Below are 21,114 nucleotides of genomic sequence, written 5' to 3'. Positions count from 1 at the left end.
ACCAGTTCAATGGTAGCATTTTAGAGGCTTTTGTTAATAGATAAGCAGTTCCAATAATTTTACTAAAATAAGCCTATTACCTGTTTGGCGATGTTCTCACAATATTTGAGTTCCAGCTCAACCTCGAGTTTCTGCAAGGCCGCCCTGACAGCCATTTCCCTTTCCTGCTCTAAGTCTTGCTGGATCTTGCGCTTCTGTTCTTCCACCATGACTGCCATCGCTTTCTGGGAAACGGCATCAATGGTGGTTACTTGGTCTGTTTGGCTGTAGCAATCGGAGGTCTTCTTTTTCGTTGCCTTTGTAGTGTGATCCAGCTTAGACTGCCACTCCTTTTCAAGCTGTTGAAGGAGTTCTTCTTTCATCTGTTTTCAAAAGAAAAATCATATGAGAAGAAAAATATTCAAATAATTATTACCAAAAAAAAAAAAAACAAAACTGGAAAGGCTAGCCAAAAAAGCAACCACAGCTGTGTCTGAAAACCATCTAATTACATGAGGTTTGGAAATTCAGTCTGTGGAAATATATTCTCAAGCAAATCCTGAAAAGCACTCTTTGACCTTACCTATGTGACAGAAATCACACGGAAGGTTTCAATATGTTGTGTAAAGTCAGGCTATCTTGCTCTCAAGATGCAACCTGCTGGAGGCTTTGACATTGACAATACAAAGATGGCATGATAGGGAGAGGGGGGGAGAGGGGAGAGGGGAGAGGGGAGAAGGGGGGGCCTGTGTGGCTTAGTGGTTGAGTGTCGACCAGGAGGTCATGGTTCGATTGCTGGTCAGGGCACATGCCCAGGTTGCTGGCTGGATCCCCAGTAGGGAGCATGCAGGAGGCAGCCGATCCATGATTCTCTCTCAGCATTGATATTTCCCTCTCTCTCCCTCTTCCTTCCTCTCTCTGAAATCAATTAAAAAAAAAAAATTAAAAAAAAAAAAAGAGAAGCGGGGGAGGAGGAGGGAGGGAGGATGGAGGGAGAGAGAGGGAGAGAGAGAGGAGGGGAAGGGAGGGCAGAGAGAAAGAGAGAGGGGGAGAGAGAGAAGGGAAGGGGAGGGGAAGGAACAGAGAGAGAGAGAGAGAAGGGGAAGAAGGGGAAAGGGGGCACTTTTGCTATTAAAATGTGTTTTCCCATGAACACAAGGCTTTCCACAAAGCAGGCACTCAGTATATCTAAGTAGTGAACCTAATTTTACTCCCTGGAATACATTAGAATCTTGTTATGATACTAAATTCTACTGGGTGGACCAGGCATTCAAGAGGGGGCCGTTCTTCCATCTTATGATTTCCACTTTCAGAAGTGTAGGAGGGTGGATCCAAACATAATCAGTCTTAGGCAAAACTGAAAGAGTGAAATCTGCTTTCCCTTTCCGGTTTCTCACCCTCCTGGACCCAGGGCTCTCAAACTGCTTCCCTGGCGCCCAAACCCTGGCTGTGGTGCGTCACTTAAAGCGGCCATCCCGTGTAGCCGTTTCTGCTTTCCTGACATGCAGTAACACTGGCCGTCTACCTCATCCCCGGATAAATAACTGGTTAGCAAATCCAACTAAAAAGCAATTTGCAATAATGTAAAAATAGAGCATTTGTTTTGTGCCATCCAGATTTTAAATATGTTGTGTAAGGACAGGCGATGTATATCCATATTCCAGAATACATATTTTTATATGAAGAAATGACTAGTAGGAAGAATGTTAGGTGCCAGTACCACAGCATGAGATTAATGAAATGCTCTTTGGGAAAGGGGATGGACAATGGGGAACAGGGAGGCAGAAACATAGGACATCTTCAGGTATCCCCAACCCCAATGAATAGCAATCTTGTGGGATCTAGTTTAAATAAGCTTCAGAATACATTTCTCTTCCAACTCAGTTTTTAAGATCATAATTTGGTTCTTAATGTTGTAGGAAACTGTTAGCATTTCCTAATCTCATTCGCTACTTAGGTAATAGAAGTACTATTTCATGTTTCTGAGTCTACCCAGTCATTACTTTTTGATTACATCAAAAATCAAAAAGCACCCTAAAAAGCCATTATATCCTGAATTGGTTGAAGAAGCAAGATGGGAAGGGGGTTTAAATAAAATTGGGGTGAGTAAACTACTAATAACCCAATTCTGAGAAGTTATAATGAGTGGTTATGTACCTGGCAATGAAAAGTTATATGTCTGCTCAGAAAGAACTGTCTTTCAATGGCCAATACGTCATTTTTTAAACACAGTGACAGAAAGAAATTTTAACCCACAGCTCTTTCTGTTCTTATCCCAGTGTGCTTTGGCTAACATCACTTCATTTTCAAACTGCTATTTAATATCACTCTCTTGCTCTTTTAGCCACTTGGGTGTGCGTGTTTTTTCTTTCATAATAAAGGTATCTTGGTACTTTTCTTCAAGTTCCACCTGCAGTTTGCTTATATAGTCTTCTCTTTCCTCCAATAGCTGTTCCTTTAAACAAAATCCAAGTAAATATCTCTGTGTAACACTAATATTCTCCAAGTCAAATTTATAAAATAATGGTTACATGTATGCAATAGAGAGCAGAAACAGACACAAATGATCTTTCCAAATACTGTCAACTGGTCGAAGGAACTGCTTGTAAAGGCCTGTATACATCTCAAATATTAGATAAAAAAATGTACGGTGGCTCTATGAAAAGAAAAAAATCTAATATAATAAATATATTCCCAGAAGACGAAATACTCTTTTTAAAAAGTGAAACTGCCATTTACACCCCACCCATCAAGGGATTTTATCAGCTATCATAGACCAGAAAAAATTTACATTTCTGAAAGCCTTATACTTTGAGATAAGCAAAAAATTACTGCTCCATACTAAAAGCTATGCATTCTGTGATAAATCCAAATTGGGATTTTTCATTGCCAAAGACAAAATGTTTTCTATCAAAACTAGCTAAAGCATTATCAAATAAGAACTGTCAAGTGTGTTTCTAAGCTATTCATAAATAGTCTCTGTGCATTCTAGGAACCCAGTTCATCTGAAAACTGGAATCCCTTGCGTTATGTTACATCACTGCAAATAAAACTCTTCTCAGGGGTCAAAATTGTTATGGGGAAATTTTTAGGAACAGTTTCCTTGAGGTGCCACTGAGATGCCGTGAGCAGCTACACACGAACGCCCACAAACCACAGTGCCAGAGAAGTGCACCTCACACACCCACTGCCTGCGGCAACTGAGCTTTTGCTCTGTAGCTCTTGGCATTATTTCTAATTCATGATTACTGGTTGTCTGGGTTTTTTCTGGTTCACAGTTGACCTGGACTATTTGTCTTAATTGCTGGTGTATTCCTCTCCACCACTGGCACATGCCGAGAATATGGTCTCTGTGTCTGTTCAGCGCTCTGTGATTTCGGAAACTCTCCGGTGACTGAGGGACCCATTTCTGCACATTCAGGTCTTGGAGCCTGCAGCTGTACTGACTGCAGGACAGTCTTAGTCACACGGGTGAGAAGGTTGTCCAGTGTCACATCACGTAACACTGGTATTATTTTTTGTTTGACTACAAAAGAAATCCTCAAATTTTCCTCTGTGTGTGTCTATCCCTCCAGAGTTGTTTCCATATGTATCTGCATTGCCTTTGGACCCACATCAGAAAACTGCTGCCAATTTTTTCTGAGTTTGTGGGTATATAGTTAATTTTGCTACATTATAAACCAGCCAAAATTTAGTCACTGAAAACAACAAACCTCTCTTATTTCTCATGATTCTGTGGGTCAGCCAGAGCATGGCTCTGGTCTTAGCCAATGCAGGTGGTCTCTGCAGCTAACTGGGCTACCTGGCCTAAGCGGGCCTCACTCATATGTCTGGTGGTTAGTGTGATGTCTCCAAGGACAACGGCGATGACTTGATCACGTGTCATCACCCAATAGGTTATCTCAGATCATTCACATGGTGGCGGCCACAGGGTTCCTAAGAATACCAGGTTTCCAAAAGCCCCAATGCATCAATGCTTTCTAAGCACCTTTTTGCATAATATTTGCTAATATCCCATTGACCAAAGTAAGTCATGTAGCCAACATCAAATTCAAAGCTGAGAAACAGACTCTAACCCTTACTACCTTTTATTGAGAACAGCCACAAAGTCACACTGCAAGGGGACGTGCATTCAGGGGTAGGAAGAAGGTCTGGCCATTTTGCAATTGACCACAGTGAGGAAAACCTTGCTTTCCTCTCTTCACAGAGAAAAATAGTAGATTTATTGGGTATAGGGATCTGCCACCTGAACATACTACAGAAATATCTAATTCAGAAGGTTTAACCACTAAAGGGAAAGAAATATTTGGATAGTTTAAAACATTTACACTTGTTTTGCATGGCTCCAACAGCCGAATACCCTCTAACTTGTAAGGGCTGACTTAGCCTGCATTACAACTAAATACATGAGGCTTGCTGTGCATAAGAATGGCATTATGAATGGGAATATTGAACATCTCTGCCTTGTCTGTGAGTCTGAAGGGTTTGTGTGCCTGACTGTTTTTCCCTTTCTCTGAACAAGCCAGGTTAACACGTGAGGAAAAGTTCTGTGTGTTAATAGCAGCTTTAAAACTTGGAATTGAGCTCCTTCTTAACCCCCAGCAGACTCAGCAATTGCTTCAGAAAAGAGCACATATGAAATAGGAAAATGCAGCCTTGGACTCCTGGTGTTGACTGTCTTATAAATTCTGTATCCAGACTAAGTCCCTGACCTGAAGCTCAGTGGCAGGAAAAATGGCTTATGCCCTGCAGAGAAGGGCTACCCCAAAAGTCCCTTAGTTTTCTCCAGGGTCTAATAACATTCTTCCACTGTGAGTGTGAAATATATCATAGGAAAACAGGTTGGTATATCTTTACCTACCTCTGAAGGATATGAAATAATTAAGGTCTCTTAAGTTTAAACTTCTGTTCTAACTGGCTTCTCAAGACTCATAAGCCTTATAAAGGGCTTACCTACATCTAAATAAACTAAAGAAAAGGCAGGAATTAAATAAACTTCTCATGCTTTAAGTAAATTGGCCCTTTAAGTTTGGGAGTGTGTAACTACAAAGGGACAGATAGCACAAGGGACTATTCCAGGGTGAGGAAACTGTTCTGTATCCTGATCAATCTATACACATGTTAAAAATATATAGAACTGTATCCCAAATTTAAAAATGAGTCAGTTTTACTGTTGGACAATTTTTAAATTTTAAAGAAAAAAATTTAACCTGTGTCTTTGGAAAGGCCAAAGAGCAGTTTTGACTTTCCTTCTTGCCCCAGTGTAAGCACTCAAGAGCCAAAGTATCGGTCTCTAACAGCTATTAATTGCAACCGACCAACATGACATCCAATTTTACAGCCAAAGTAATACTTTTTTTTTTTTTTAACCCTCACCCCAAGATACGTTTTTATTGATTTTAGAGAGAGGAAGGCAGAGAGAAAGAAAGAGAAACATCAATGTGAGAGAGAAACACTGATCAGTTGCCTCTCACATGCGCCCCGGCTGGGATCAAACTAGCAACGTAGGTATGTGCCATGACTGGTCACTGAACCTGCAACCTTTTGGTGTATGGGACGATGCCCAGCCAACTGAGCCAACTGGCCGGGGCCAAACTGATTCTTCTGAAATTACCAGGAAATATATTCCTGAAAAGAATGACTCCTTTGAGAGAATTGCTCTTATGTTCTTGCCAATTTATATATTTTCTTAAAAAAAGAAAGAATCACACTAGAGATCTTCCCCCTATTTTAATTTTTAAAACATTACTGAAAGCTATGTCCTTAATTTCTAGGTAATTTAAGATCCCTTCTAACTCGTACACTGCCAGCACTAACTAAAACAGGTCCTTTTAGAACTTATTTTTCCAATACACGATATGTATACATGGCATGTTTTTTTTACCGTATTAATCTACTCAAAAATAATCAAAATATTAAATGAATCGAGTTCCTCACCTGCTCTTTGCTATTCTTTTTAAGTCTGTGGTAGCAATAGCTTGCTTTAATGTAACTTATTCAAAAACCTCTGTCTAGAACATTTACTCAGGCCTTTAAAAATATTTTCTAATCTTGACGCAGGTGGCTTTCAAACTGTGGTCTGTAGCTGGTCCAAAGCGGGAGTCAGCTGTGTGTCTGGATGAGGCTCTGGCCAGGAGAGGGAAGACAAGAGGAGGTGCAACTCTTTACATGTGGCTTGACTCCTGGACACTCACCAATGGCAACTTGGAAGATTCAGGCAGGAGTAGAGAGTCCACGGCAGCCCCTCCCGTTTCCCTGGAAGAGGTCACACTAACACTGACCTTTCTCTCCACAGCCTCCGGGCCACCACCTTCCCTGCCATGAAACCAAAGTTCAAACGCCTGCTCTCCCCCCAGAATGAAATGATGCTTCAATACTGGCAGAGAAATGGGTCAGAGGAAAACGTCTCTGAAGGAATACTTTGAACAGGGCTCACAGAACTAGGTAGGGTCGCCCGAGTAGCCAACAAGCAAAACGTAAAATAAGGGTCCTTGGGTTTCGGACCCAAAGTAACTCAGGTCCACTCTTATTTTCAGAACTCATTTTTGCCTCCTAGAATAAATCGATGTGGAAGAATGATTTTCTCCTACATGTGCCAATTCCTAAGAAGCTTTTAATAACCATCTCAACACTTAACTGGATTTTGTGAGCTCTATTAGTGTGATATAGCCAAAGGAAAGAGACTTCTACCTACGCCTTCCCCATTGCACAAGAGAACAAACTCACCGGTTTCAATGACAACGGGGAGACCGGAGAGGTCAACAGAAGGAAACACAGTGGGAACATGTACTTTACCTTCTCCCGAGCCTGCTGCTCCTTTTCAATGGTCTTCCTGAGCGTCGATTCGAGATTATCCTTCTCTTTGCACACTTCCAGGTAGCACTCCTGCACAGCAGCCATCTCCTTAATCACCTTATCTAGCTCAGACCTGGGAGACACAAAACCAGCAACTGAATGACAGCAAAAGCATACAAGGGCCGCAGCACAATTCTCTCTGAACGAGGAAAGGGGCAATGTTGTCTTATAGTTTCAAGGGCAGCTAGACTTTTATTCTCACCTAAGTTGCAAGCGAGTCCCCTCATAAACCTCAAAGAGCTGCTGCCTCTCCAAAGCATGCTTTGCCAACAGGCTCTCGCGAATCTGGGCTTTCACAGCTTCGTGGTGCTGCTGGTAAGTCCTCTCGCACCTGTGAGCAAGACGGACAGCAGGTCCTAAGGCAGTGCCCGGCGATACTAGGAACACCGGGGCCACCTGGTTTCCCTTCCTTTCCCCCACTCTTCTCTAACGCAAATTATAGTTTAGGTCAGATGGGTTTTCCCCAGCCAAAAACGGTAATAATTAATTTTCTCTCTTTTTTTAAAAAATATATCTTTATTGATTTCAAAGAGAGGAAAGGAGAGGGAGAGAGAGAGATAGAAACACCAATGATGAGTCATTGATGGGCTGCCTCCTGCACGCCCCCGACTGGGGATGGAGCCCACAACCCGGGCATGTGCCCTGACCAGGAATCGAACCCCGATCGCCTGGATCCTAGGTCGATGCTCAACTGTTGAGCCACACCCGGCCGGGCATTTTTCTCAATATATAAGAATCTCTTCAAATTTTTTTCTTCTTCTAATGTTTCCAGAAAAAAAATAGAAACTTGGATGTCCCAGTCATTCAAATGGAGTTAATAGTCTCTGATGAACTTGTTTATAAAAAAATGAACTGATATAATCCAGGGTGTGGTTCCAACACTGCAAGTCATCTACATTAAACAGAAATGCTTAGCAGTACCAAACTCACAAGTAAGTTATGCTCCAAAAGTCCGTTTCTAAGGTTACGATTTGGTATTTGAAAGACATATACCCTCTCATAGATTCCTTCCTTATAAAGAATAGCCTTTAAAACATTATTAAGCTATACCGTCTCAATGAACCACCATTTGATGGAACTATAGAATCCAACACACTACGTAACATCACTTCTATGGAAAATGAGTTCCAAATTCTAATTTGAGAAGCCAGGGACTCATCTTCTCCAATCCAAGGTCTCAATAGGGAGGGTTCACTCCATCAATTCTCTGGAATCTTTTTTTCAGGTGGGAGGGGAGGAGGATTGGAGAAAAGAGAAAGGGAAGGGTGCCCAGGAGGCAGGCATTAGGCTTCTACATAGAATTTACCTATCAACAGTTTCTTGTTTATCACGGTCAAAATCTTGTACCATTTGTCTCATTTGATTACATAAGTCCTGATTTGTGGTTCTCAGTTTTTCTTCAGTTTCTTTAAGTGCCTAGATACAAAAGAATAAAGTACTTAGTAGAAATAAACATTTTCAATACTTAGTCTAATCTCATTTTTTAACATCATCTGTACTTTAGCTCTACCCTGTAACATTATCTGACATATCATTTTCATAATTCTACAAAAGTGTCTTCATGCCTTGATAAGAGAACGGAATCATTTATTTGACAAGGAGCTTTCTGAAAGAAGTAAAAATTGAAATTTTGTATTTAATTTGAAATATATGAAATGAGAACACTTAACCAGAGAAGTATTGGCTAACTGATGCCTTAAAATAAGTCTTCAAATTAACAGTCTTCTGTAACCTTCTAAATATGCAAAGTTTTACTTTCTGGTCGAGGGCTGGCTAAGGCGGAAAGAACACCTCTATTAGTCATGCTACTGTATGGACAAAAGACTGGATTTACACTAACCTTCTAATGAAGAAACTACTACCCACGACCAATACTAAAGGGAAATAGATGGAATCCTTAGCCACCTACTAATATCCTTGTCTACTAACTCACATTGCCTCTGTGTTTTTGAAAAGTCTATTATATGCTTTGCATTTAAAAAGGCCATGGAAATTCTGACAAAATATTTAAAAATTTTTTAATTACCTGATTTTGTTGTTGCAAAACTTGAATTTCATCTTTAAGTTGCAGAATATCATCTTTGACAATCATTTCAGAAGTAGAAGTGTCAGGCCATAACAGATTAGTTGGTTTCTCTGAGGTATCTGTTTTAGGCTAAATGTTTTAAAAAAGTCAAAAGTTTTTCAGGTTTCTAAAAAAAGTCTAAGAACTTGTTTTGAAATAATGTCACACTTATAAGGAAATTACAAAAACAGTACAAATAATTTCCATATACCTTTCACCATCGTCCCCAAATATAAGAGCCACAGTACAATGACCAAAACCAGGAAGCAATACTATTAACTAATTTACAGACCTTATTCAAAATTTTCTAATTTTTCTCGAATGTTCTCTGGTTCAGGGTCCGATCTATGATTCCACATTGCATTTAGTTGTCACATCTCCTTAGTCTCCTCCAGTCTGGGACAGTTCGTCAGTCTCTGTCCTTCAAATCCATGGACACCCTACAACCAATTATGTTGTAGGGTGTCCCTCGACTTCTTTTTTTCTGATGTCACTTCATTAGTAAATGCAGCTTATGCATTTTTGGCACAAATGCCACAGAAATTACGTGCATGCTTTTCAGGGGAGACATGATACCAATAGGTCTCGTCACTGGTGATGATCAGTTGATGGCGGCAGTGTCTGCCGGCACCTCCACTGTACAGTTACTATTTTCCACTTATAATTCATAGTATCTTATAAGGAGATAGTTTGAGACTCTGCAAATATTCTATTTTTCTTCATACTTTCACCCACTAAATTTAGCATTTATTTATTTATATAATCAGTATTGATTCATAGATACATATTTTACTCACTAGGTACAATTTTAAAGACTCATGATAATAGACTCTGGCAAATTTTTTCCAGAAAGCTCATACAAATGTATGCTCTCATGAGGTTGTCCACCTCTTAACCTCCAATGGCAGTGACTGTCTGGAAATAATGTTTGCATTTGATGGGGTAAAGGGTATCTAGCAATTGCTTTCATTTGCATGCCTTCTATTGCCATCAGAGTGGAACCTCTTACATACATACCTTCATTGTTCATTTGTTTTACATCTGCCCAAATTTGTCTGTTAATATGACTTTATTTTATGAGTTCCTTATTTTATGAGTTCTTTATTCACTGAGGGGCCACAAAGATTTTTTTTAAAAATACCTACATTATTGGACTTGTTGGTTAATGTATTTACCCCAACCCTGAGCTCTCTTACACAATGTTTAAAAAATATCCTGTACCAAGGTTCATTCTACTCATTGGGGAGGAAGAAGTATGTGTATCTCATGTCCATGGGGGGTGACAAAACACCAAAGCTATAATCAGCCTTTATGGAAATTGATGAGACACCTAAATGTTTTTGGCCTCATTAAAGATTTCAGCAGGACTGCGCTTACCCAACATGGATTTCTATTCACATGTCCTACCAGCTTATTTGCTACGTTCTTTTAAAAAAAAAAAAAAAAATGTCTTTATTGATTTGAGAGGAAGGGAGAGGGAGAGGGAGAGAAAGAGATAGAAACATCAATGATGAGAGAGTCATTGATCGGCTGCTTCCTGCACGCTCCCTGCTGGCGATCAAGCCCGTAGCCCAGGCATGTGCCCTGACCCAGCATCGAACCGCCATCTCCTGAATCATGGGCCAACTGCTGAGCCACGCCAGCTGGGCTATTACATTCATTTATTTACATCTGCTCAAGGTTGAAGTTTCCCTTCCCACCTGGCTCTCCTAGATTCATCCTTCAGGACAGAAATCAATTGTTGCCTCCTCAAAAACGTCATTACCATTCGCCATCCACCCTCGCCCCCAAGCTGTTAGTTTTCCTTCTCATAGCACTTTGTAACTAGCATCACCCTTATCACACTAAGTAGAAGTGTCCATCCCATTACCGAGCTGTACTGTTGAATATGGCAGCCATTACCCATGTGTGGTTATGGACACTTGCAAGGTGGCTTGTCCAAACTGAAATGTGCTGGTAAGTAGAAAATACACACCAGATTTCAAGGACTTAGCACAGGCACACAAAAATGCAAACCATCTTATAATAATTTTATACTGATTACATACTGAAAATATTTTGTATATACTGGGTTAAATAAAATATATTAAGTCAATTTCACTTATTACTTTTACTTTAGTGCAAATACTAGATTTTAAATTACCTATGTGACTCCACTGTATTTCTATTGGATGGTACTGTTCTAGACACTAAGTTCCTTTAAGAAAATGGCCATTGTTTCTTTTATCATTGAATCCCACAAGACCTTGCACAATGCAGCTTAAAAAAAAAAGTTTAAACTGCATAATTTGTTCTTTCTCCACATACTTCCCAATCCTGTTGTCTGACTTTAAAAAACTAAATAGAAAACTCCATTAGAAATGATATGGGAAGTAAGTGAAAAAGGCATTTGAAGGTGTCCATGGGCTAATTAGATGTTTGCGAACTTGAGTGTTTATTTTAAAAAACCACCTCTTGGCTAAATTACTGTATCCTCTCCCATTCCCCCATCTAGCAAGTGGATCGATGTGTGTATTAATTCAACAAATGTTTCCTGAGGAAATATGCAGAGAATTATCAACACAATCCTCACAAGAATTTCCTATATAGTAGGCTGAAGCAGAACTGACATAAGCAGCAAGGGCTGAAGTCACATTTTAAGAAAAACTGAATGCAGACTGCTGGAAAAGCGCTCTAGCAAAAGAGAAGCTGGACGAAAGGAATATTCAAAGAGGAGATAACTCCCTTTGCTTTATTGATCAACTAGACCACAGAGGCAAAGGGACAGGCTAAAACTAAGGAACTACATAGGGCACGACCATCATCACCGCCACATGTGAAAGTGTATCTGTAAGACCAATGCCATCAGTAATTTCAATATAAAACACAGAAGGCACCAAGATACCTGAGCTCAGGTTCAGGCTCACAATCAGGTTCCTACTCTCCTAAATCTTAGCATATTCTCACCAAAAAAGCTTAAGCTAACTCTGATCTAACACAAATTGAGACATAAACTTTCATTCCCATCCTTTTTAAGAAACATATGGAAATAGTTAAAACGGTTTGATTTAAAGATGTTAGATGTGCTGGGGAAAAGGGGTTGCTCTCATTGGGTTGTTAACACTGAAATCAATGTTGTCCTCATCAGAGATACTCAGAAGAGGGAACCAGACTGGGCAGGCCTTTAACAGTAAGATCACACTATTATTTCTGGAAAATAAATTAGACGCAATTAAAATTCCACAATAATAAGGCGCCGCAGAACATCCTGCAAACTTTGTTTTAATAGCACTGTTTTAAGGAACACGGTTCCTAGTTTAAAGGATTGGGAGATAAAACAGTACTAACGTAGGAAGTAAAACATTATTTCCATCTAGGAGTTAAAGGAATACACCATCTACATTAATTTTCCTCCTTCCCTTTCCTTTTAGTTGCTAAGTCTCTTCGCACTTTTTTCTACTGGGCGTACAGATGGGTTTGAATTTGTGAAAAGGCAGCTGTCCAAGGAGGGCCACCCTAAAGATCTCTGTGACAGCACCATCCTGGGGAAACAGCAGTCACCTATTTATTATTCAAGTGTTTTCATTTAATCTTGCTTCGAGATTGGCTCCGTAATCCCAGGAGGGTCGCAAACTGCTCCAGCTCATTTCCTCATCTATCAAGTAAGGAGGGTAACTGATGGATCTAAAGGTGGGTCAACGACTCTGACACAGCCTGATTCTGTGCCTCTCCCCCCGTAACACCACCATTACATAATCGATGTCCTTACATAGAATGACTTTCATTATAGAAATATGGCCAGAGAAATCTCACAGACAACATGCCCACTGGAGAATTTAGCTAGATATTAGGTAGAATTTAGTGCATGTCGGTCCAAGCCAATCTTGAGGAAATGCAGGCACCTTGTTACATAGGATGGATGCCTCCTTGGATTTGTGATAAAAAAAATCTTATCTAATTGGCATCTCATTTACTAGGTGCCAAGGGTAAGCAGAAAATATATTCCTTTAAGTGGCATTTCCTTCTCTAAATTTTACTTCTAAAAAAAGTCAAACGAACTCCTGAAAGACAAAGGTTTAATTTACATGTGAGAATTGTAAGCATCTCCTTTATTAAGCCTTTTATTAAGCGTACGAACCTCAAGCTCCATGCTTTTTAGACCCTTCTCCACTTGCTGTAGATCTTCGATTTTCTTCCGACAGCCTTTGAGATCACTCTGCAACTGAGACACCAGGCGGCGCTTCACCGAGTTGCTGTCCAGCAAACGCTGCACTTCTGCTTTCAGCTTCAGGATCACCTCATCTTTGGAAAGCTCTTTATTTGGGTCTTCTTGTTGAGCAATACTAATGGAGAAATTACCATATTTAAAATTAAATGAAGTAACAAATCAAGCGTGGTTACTCCTTAAATGCTACTAACTGCAATGGTGGCCATGTGTTGTGACCTATACAACTATATACTATCATTTCAAGAACAATTTTAAACTTGGTCACACACAAGGATGTCACTTTTGCTATGCCCTCAGACACAGGAATGCATTTATTTATTCATAAGAAGACCATTCTACAGCTGAGTGCTGCTGCCTCATTGAAAGTTCAGTCACATGTGCCCGGCCGGGCGTGGCTCAGCGGCTGAGTGTCAACCTAGGATCCAGGCGATCGGGGTTCGATTCCCGGTCAGGCCACATGCCTGGGTTGTGGGCTTGATCAATGACTCTCATCATTGATGTTTCTATCTCTCTCTCTCTCTCTCTCCTTTCCTCTCTCTGAAGTCAATAAAGATATATTTTTTTTAAAAAAAGTTCAGTCACATGAACTTCAGTAGAGCACACACTTGTGTTTGGTAAGCTGCACGATGTATGTGCATGTCCTTTATGACTTCAACAGAAATAACACAAAAACAAAGCAGGAAAAAATAGTAAATACAAGCCATCCTAACCTACAATTTCTGTATCTCTTTGACTAAAAACACAAGTCTGAGTGGATATCTGAGCAACTGGGGGAAAAAAATAACAAAAATAAAAGCCATTTCATCTCAACTTTAGTTTCAATAAATTTCAGAATTGGAATGAGAATTTCTGTTCCTTCTTGTGACAGATTAAAAGAGCCAGATTTTCCTGTCTTAAAAAACTAGAAAACCAAATAAAATATATGAAACAATGATTTCCCATTATTAGGTAATAGGCAGCAGAGCACAGTGACCCCTGAGAACAGGAAAAGAGGCAAGGTGAGCCTCTGATGTCACACTTGGTGCCTGCAGAGCTTCCGGGGGGGGCGCGGGGACAGCCCAGACAGACCCAGCATCTCACTGAGCTGCAAAGGCTTCAGCGTGGGGAGGGCAAGGCGGCTGGAATTTGAGGAGGAAAGGGAAGCCACACCGAGAGCTCTAGAGACCCGCGTGAATGTGAGGAAATCACCTCAAGGCCAGGGAAAGAGCCACCGGAAAGACTGGGGCTGGGAATATCTGTATTCCAATGAGCCACAGCGGAGAGACTCCTAATCCACAGGGCATCAAATACTGCCTGAGTAATGGGGCCAAATTAGCCCCAGGTTAAAGGTTGCTCTAACCCTAATCTAACAAAACCCACCAAAAAAGGCCTCCAAAGGATATAATGGATTCCAGGGAACTTAACTGTGTCACAGAAAAAGAATAACAATACGTTTAAATATACAGTAAAATCCAACATGGAAAATATAAACTTCTAAATGTCCAACATCCAATCAAAATTTACCAGACATGCAAATAAGCAGGAAAGAAAATAACCAGGAGATAAATCAATCAATAGAAAGTGAACCACCAATGACACAGGCAAGAGAATTAAATAAATATATAACATATGTTCAAGAGGGTAGGGGGAAAAACACAATGAGGAGAGAAATGGAAGGCATAAAAAAGGTTCAAACTGAACTTATAGAGACAAAAAATTACAATATCTGAAATGAAAGATATACTGGATAAGATTAATAGCACAGTTAACATTGCAGAAAAGACGATCAGTGGACACTAAGATATAGCAGTAAAACTACAAAATTAAACACAGAGAGAAGACAAAAACTGAAATACACAGAGCATATTAACTTTTTCAATCTAAGCATAACGGAAGTCCCAGAAGAGGACAGGGGATAGAAAAAATATTTGAAAAAATAATGACCAAAAGCTTCCTATTTGATGAAAAGTAAAACCCTATAAAGCCTAGAAGCTCAATGAATCTCAAGCAAAAAATAAAAAAAAGAAGAAAAAAAACATAAAGAAAACTACCATAAATCACATCAACATTAAATTGCTGATACAGAGAGAATACGGGAGGACGACTAGAGAGAAGATATCCAGAGAAAGGAATCCTGAATTGTGTATAAACTTGCACAAGCTTCAGTCTAAATTCTGAACTATGCACGCACAGAACAAAACACACTCAACAGAAACATATGCACATTGTGCCAAGAAATAACTCTCAGAATCTATGGACAGTAGAATGAACAATAAACTGTGAAATAGTCACACAAAGCTCTCTCTCTCACACACACTCACATAAATAATTGAGCTCCAGCCACATGCTACATGAGTCTCACAAACAAAACGTTGAGTGAAGAAAGCCTCAAGAACACCTGTATCTATGAAAGACCCGCAGGTAACACCCACACTTAATGGGGAAAATGACTGGATGCTCCCCTCTAAGATCAGCAGCAGGACAAAGGTGTCTGCTCTTGCCACGTACAAGAAAAAGAAATAAAAAGCATCCATATTGGAAAGAATGAAGTAAAACTATCTCTATTTTCAGACGACATGATCTTGAATATAAAAAATCCTAAATCCACTAAAAAACTTGGTCAACCAGTAAATAAGTTCAGCTCAGCAATGGGACAGGATTCAAGATCAATAGACAACATCAGTTGTATTTCCATATACTAGTAATGAACCGCCTGAAAATAAAATTAAGAAAACAATCCAGCAAAGAGAGTAAAACACCTAGAAATAAATTTAACAAAAGTACATAACTAGGACACTGAAAACCACAACTATCGAAGTAGATGACTAGCCCCAGCAGGTGTGGCTCAGTTGGTTGGAGCATCAGCCCCAAAAGGTGGCAGGTTCCATTCCGGGCCAGGGCACACACCTAGGCTGAAGGTTTGATCCCCGGTCAGGGTGCATGTGGGATGTTTCTCCCTCACATCAATGTTTCTCTCTCTCCCTCTCCCCCCCCAAAATATCAATAAAAGTAGATGACTAGTACACTAAAAGAAATTAATGAAGATCTAAATAAATGGAAAGCCTGGATGGGCGTGGCTCATCGGTTGAGCATCGACCTGGGATCCAGGCAATCGGGGTTCAATTCCCGGTCAGGGCACATGCCTGGGCTGCGGGCTCGATCAATGACTCTCTCATCATTGATGTTTCTGTCTCTCTCTCCCTCTCCTTTCCTCTCTCTGAAGTCAATAAAGATATATTTTAATAAAAAATAAAAAATAAAATAAATAAATAAATAAATAAATAAATAAATAAATAAATAAATGGAAAGATGTCCATGGTCAGGGATCTGAAGACAACATGAAGCTGGCAATAATCCCAAACTTGAACTAAGCTTCAGTGCAACCTCTATCAAAATCCCGGCCTGTTCCTTTGCAGACACTGACAAACTGACCTAAAATTCATATGGAAATGGAAGAGACAGAGAATAGCCAAAATAACCTTTAAAAAGAACAAAGTTGAAAAATTCACACTTCCCAATTTCAAAGCTTACTACAATGCATGGCAATCAAGAGAGTGTGGTATTGGCATAGGACAGACATACAGACCAACTGGAATATCGATCTCAATTGAGAGCCCAGAAATAAACTCTCACATTTACAGTCAATTGATTTTCAACAGGGGTGCCAAAACCATTTGACGGGGAATATTCGTTTCAACAAACGATACTGGGACAATTGGATATCTACATGCAAAAGAATGAAATTAGACCCCTATTTTACATCATATGCAAAAATTAACATAAAGTGGATCCAAGACCTAATATAAGAGATAAAACTCTGAGAAGAAACCGTAAGTATAAATCTTCAGGACCTTGGATTAGGGAACGGTTTCTTAGACACCAAAAGCATAAGAAACCAAAGGAAAAACATGAGCGGGACCTCCTAGACGGTTCCGCTTCAGAGGGTGCTATCAAGAAAGTGAAAAGGCAACCTACCGGAGACAATATTTACAAATCATTCATCTGACAAGAGACTTTATATTCAGACTATGTAAAGAACTCTTAAAATAAACAATGGAAAAAATCCAATTTTAAAATGGGATAAAGATTTTAATAGCCCCAGCCGCTGTTGGTCGGTGGGCTCGCGCACAGAGGGTGCCGGGTTCGATTTCCGGTCAAGGGCATGTGCTGGGTTGCAGGTTCCATCCCTGTCCCACTTGGGGCGTGTGGGGGAGGCAACCAATCGATGTTTTTCTCTTTCTCTCTCCCTCTCCCACTCTCTCTCTCCCTTCCACTCTCTCTAAAAATCAAGGGAAAAAAATACATCTTCCAGGGAGGATTAACAAAACAAACAAAACAAGAGATTTGAACAGACATTTCTCCAAAGACGTACAAACAGCCAGTCAACACATGAAAGGATGTTCTACTTCATTAACCATCAAATCAAAACCACATCATTCAAATCAAAGCCACAATGAGAAACCATTCCATACCCATTAGGACAGTAATTTCTTTAAAAATTCATAAGTGTTGACAACGGAGAAATGGGGTCCCTCATACACTGCTGGCGGGAATGCAAAATGGGGCAGCCACTTGGGAAAACAGTTGGACCGCTACTCAAAATGCTAAACCTAGAGTTACCAGATGACCCGGCAATTCCACTCCAATGAATATATCTAAGAGAAATGAAAACATATGTCCACACAAAAATATGTGCACAAATATTCATAGTACTACTCATAATAGTGAAAAGGTAGAAACGATTCAAACAAATGTCTATTCGCTGATGTATGGATAGACAAACTGTGGCATATTTCCACAATGAAATGTTATTTGGCTATAAAACGAAATGAAGTGCTGATATAAAGTGTTAAGTGAAATAAGCCAATCACAAAAGACCACATATTATATAATTCCATTATGTGAAATGTACAGAACAAGCAAATCAAACAGAAACAGAAAGTTCACTAGTGGTTTCCTAGACCTGTGTGGGCAGGAAGGAGTAATGGGGAACAGGGTTTCTTTTTTTGGGATACCGAAATGTTCCAAAATTCAGTTGTGGCGATGGTTGCACAGCTCTGTGACTACACTTAAAATGGGTAAATTTTATGGTTTGTGAAATAAATAAATAAAGCTATAGAAGAAAAAAAACAAGCACAGACACCTAATGTATGAGTTCCATTCCTATGAAGGCAAACCCAATCTACAGTGTTTAGGTATGAATAATTCGGTCTTAAAAGGATAATTAAAAACAAAACAAAACAAAAACAACACAGAAAATAATTGCCATAACAGTCAAGATAGCAGTTACTCTCTAGGGTATGACTGGAAAGAGAAATATGGGCAATTTCTTGACCTGGGCAGTGGTTCCATTAAGTTTATGCTTCACGCACTTTTCCTTATGTGATATATTTCACAACTATAAAGGTTTAAAAAGTAAAATAAAACTATGAAAGTACTAGAAAAATAACATCAACAAATAAAATTTTAAACAGGAAAAGTGATAACTCTCAACACCGGCTAGGTACATAGAAACAGGTACTGTCAGGATGTGGGAAATAAGGCAAGCAAACTATAGGGCTGCTTGGCAACATATATGAAACGCCTCACATAATGTGCAGTACCCTTGAGCAAGAATATTCATGCATCTTACAGAAATAATCAAAGATGTGAATAAAGCTTTGCTACAAGGATGCTTGTAATAATAATACTGTAGTATTTATAATTTTTAAAAATTTAAACAGTATGTTACTAACTAAAGTATGTTAAATTCATCCACATACCCATTAGTAAATATATATAACAATATTTACTGATATCTAAAGATTTCAGAATATATTAAGGCACATTATAAAACAGTATATTCTGTATTATTTTATCTCCTAGAAACATCAAAACAGATCATGTGGAAATTATATACCAAAATGTGCCCTGGACGGTGTGGCTCAGTTGGCTGAGCATTGTCCCATGCACCAAAAGATCTCCGGTCCGATTCTTGGTTAGCGCACATGCCCAGGTTGTGGGTTCACATCCCCGATCGGGGTTCGGTCAGGAGGCAACGGATTGATGTTTCTCTCTCACATCGATGTTTCTCTCTCTCTTTCTTCCTCTCTCTTTCTAAAATCAACAAAAATATATTTTTAAAAAAGAAATCATATAGCAAAATGTTAATAGTTTTCTTCATGGGAAGTGAAGTAAGATTATGGGTGCTTTTAATTTTCTTGTTTTCTTAATCTGTATTTTCTATTTTTTCCATAATAAAGGAGAAAGTTACTTTTAAAAAAGAGAAGTATTGATAGTATACACCCTTAATATGGTGTTATGAAAATGGAACCTCATCACTGTGGTCTTCCTCCATAAAACCCATGAGGAAAACATAATTGTGAGATAAACATCAAATTCCAATGGAGGGGCTTCCTACAAAATAGCTGACTAGTATTTCTCAAAACTGTCAGGGTCATCAAAAACAAGGAATTTCAGGAGGAAACTAAGAAAATATGATTCCTAAATATAATATGGTATCCGGATGTGATCCTGGAACAGAAAAAAGACATCAAGTAAAACTAGGAACACCTAAATCAACTATGGATACATTAGTTAATGATACTGTATTAATATTAGTTCATTAATTGTAACAGTACTGTGCTGATGTAGGGTGTTAATAGGGCAAATGGGTGCAGATTATACGGAAACTCTTGGTACTATATATATATAATTTTTTTTTGTAAATCTAAAACTGTTCTAAAGAACTAATGTTTATTTCTTAAATAAGAAATAAATAGTACTGAGTTGTAATTTTTACTATTTTCAGTTTCAGATTATTCCAAAGGAAACATTATATATATACTATGTGTACACATACACATATATACACAGAGAGACAGAGAGAATGGAGAACATATTAGATAGTTTTAAAATTATGAAAGGAGTGCCTTCCAATCTGCTACATATTTATTGATATACACTTTTGTATATGTAATATATATAGTGTAAATATTCTGTATAGATCTCACTTATTTAAACCACTTCTATTTATATAGAAATAGAATATATAAACATAAGAAATAGAAATATATTTATATAAGAAATATAAAACATTTTACAATGCATGTGCCTATGCCGTAAGACATGGTGAACTAACTTGAAGCAGAGCACTGATTTTGCTCAGTTAACAAATTATGCATCCCTCATTTCTTTTCTTACTGAATGCTGACCGCTGAAATAGCACATCATGTACTCCTAGAGTGAGCCAAGTCAGAGGGCAGAGAAAGCACTTGCTAAAATAATTTTCTCTTCTTTCCCGAAAGGGAAAAAGTCAGCGGGGGTGACCAGTCCTGCATAAGGCTCTCTTCTGAGCCCTGTGGAAGTTGGTTCCCCTGAATCCAAATAAACTGTAGTCCCTTGTGAAGCCTGCTGAGAAGACCAAAGGGAAAAGGCATTCCACTTGTTAAATGTTTATTATTTGAGCTTCGTGGCCAACTATAATACGGGAGAGGGGAAGCTGTCTGCACGCCGCATGCAGATTTAGTGACTCAAATTCCACGAATGTGAAACAGGACACCGGGGCTAAACCCTTCAAGCTTACTAGGCGGTAGCTCGAGGGAGGTAGTGGTTGGGAATAAAAGCGTTGAGCCGCTAATAATTGGGTCAGGGATTGGAAAGCAGCTCAAGTCAACAAAGGACTGAAACTCTCGACACTGGAAAAGCTGTCGCTTCCTCTTGTTCTAGGAATCGCAGTCCAGTGGAGAGAAGGTGTAAGTCTCTTCTCTCCTGTATCTCCTCTCGCTTTGACCTAAGAATAAATGTTTTTACTTTCTCCTCTAAACTGAATTCTTATCTATTAAACTGCTGGTAGGTGGGGTTATTATAACTAAACCCTTCTTCACATATCCTGTGTGTCACTGAATTTCTTCTCCTGCGCCTCGGTGACTACCTACTGTCTTACTCTTCTCTTCCCCAGCTCTACAGGGCTGGCACCCCTGGTACTAGAAAGCGACGTGACGTCTCAGGTTTAGTATCTATGGGGATGGGCTTTCAGTTACTAAAGGAT

General features: G+C 39.3%; 1 protein-coding gene across 1 annotated transcript in view; it reads right to left on the bottom strand.

Annotated features, from left to right (window-relative positions):
- Positions 1 to 21,114, bottom strand: part of CEP152 (centrosomal protein 152) — an 82,706-nt gene that overhangs the window by 25,986 nt on the left and 35,606 nt on the right. The window contains exons 13-18 of the mRNA XM_087821615.1: positions 13,017 to 13,221; positions 8,861 to 8,989; positions 8,141 to 8,250; positions 7,037 to 7,165; positions 6,775 to 6,907; positions 81 to 362 (exon numbers count right to left, since the gene is read on the bottom strand). Of these exons, the coding sequence (XP_087677741.1) occupies positions 81 to 362; positions 6,775 to 6,907; positions 7,037 to 7,165; positions 8,141 to 8,250; positions 8,861 to 8,989; positions 13,017 to 13,221 (988 nt within the window). The remainder of the gene's footprint in view (positions 1 to 80; positions 363 to 6,774; positions 6,908 to 7,036; positions 7,166 to 8,140; positions 8,251 to 8,860; positions 8,990 to 13,016; positions 13,222 to 21,114) is intronic.

Source organism: Miniopterus natalensis, chromosome 1, assembly GCF_054644295.1.
Source record: "Miniopterus natalensis isolate mMinNat1 chromosome 1, mMinNat1.hap1, whole genome shotgun sequence".
Taxonomy (NCBI): Eukaryota; Metazoa; Chordata; class Mammalia; order Chiroptera; family Miniopteridae; genus Miniopterus; species Miniopterus natalensis.
This window is presented reverse-complemented; position numbering and strand designations above follow the sequence as displayed.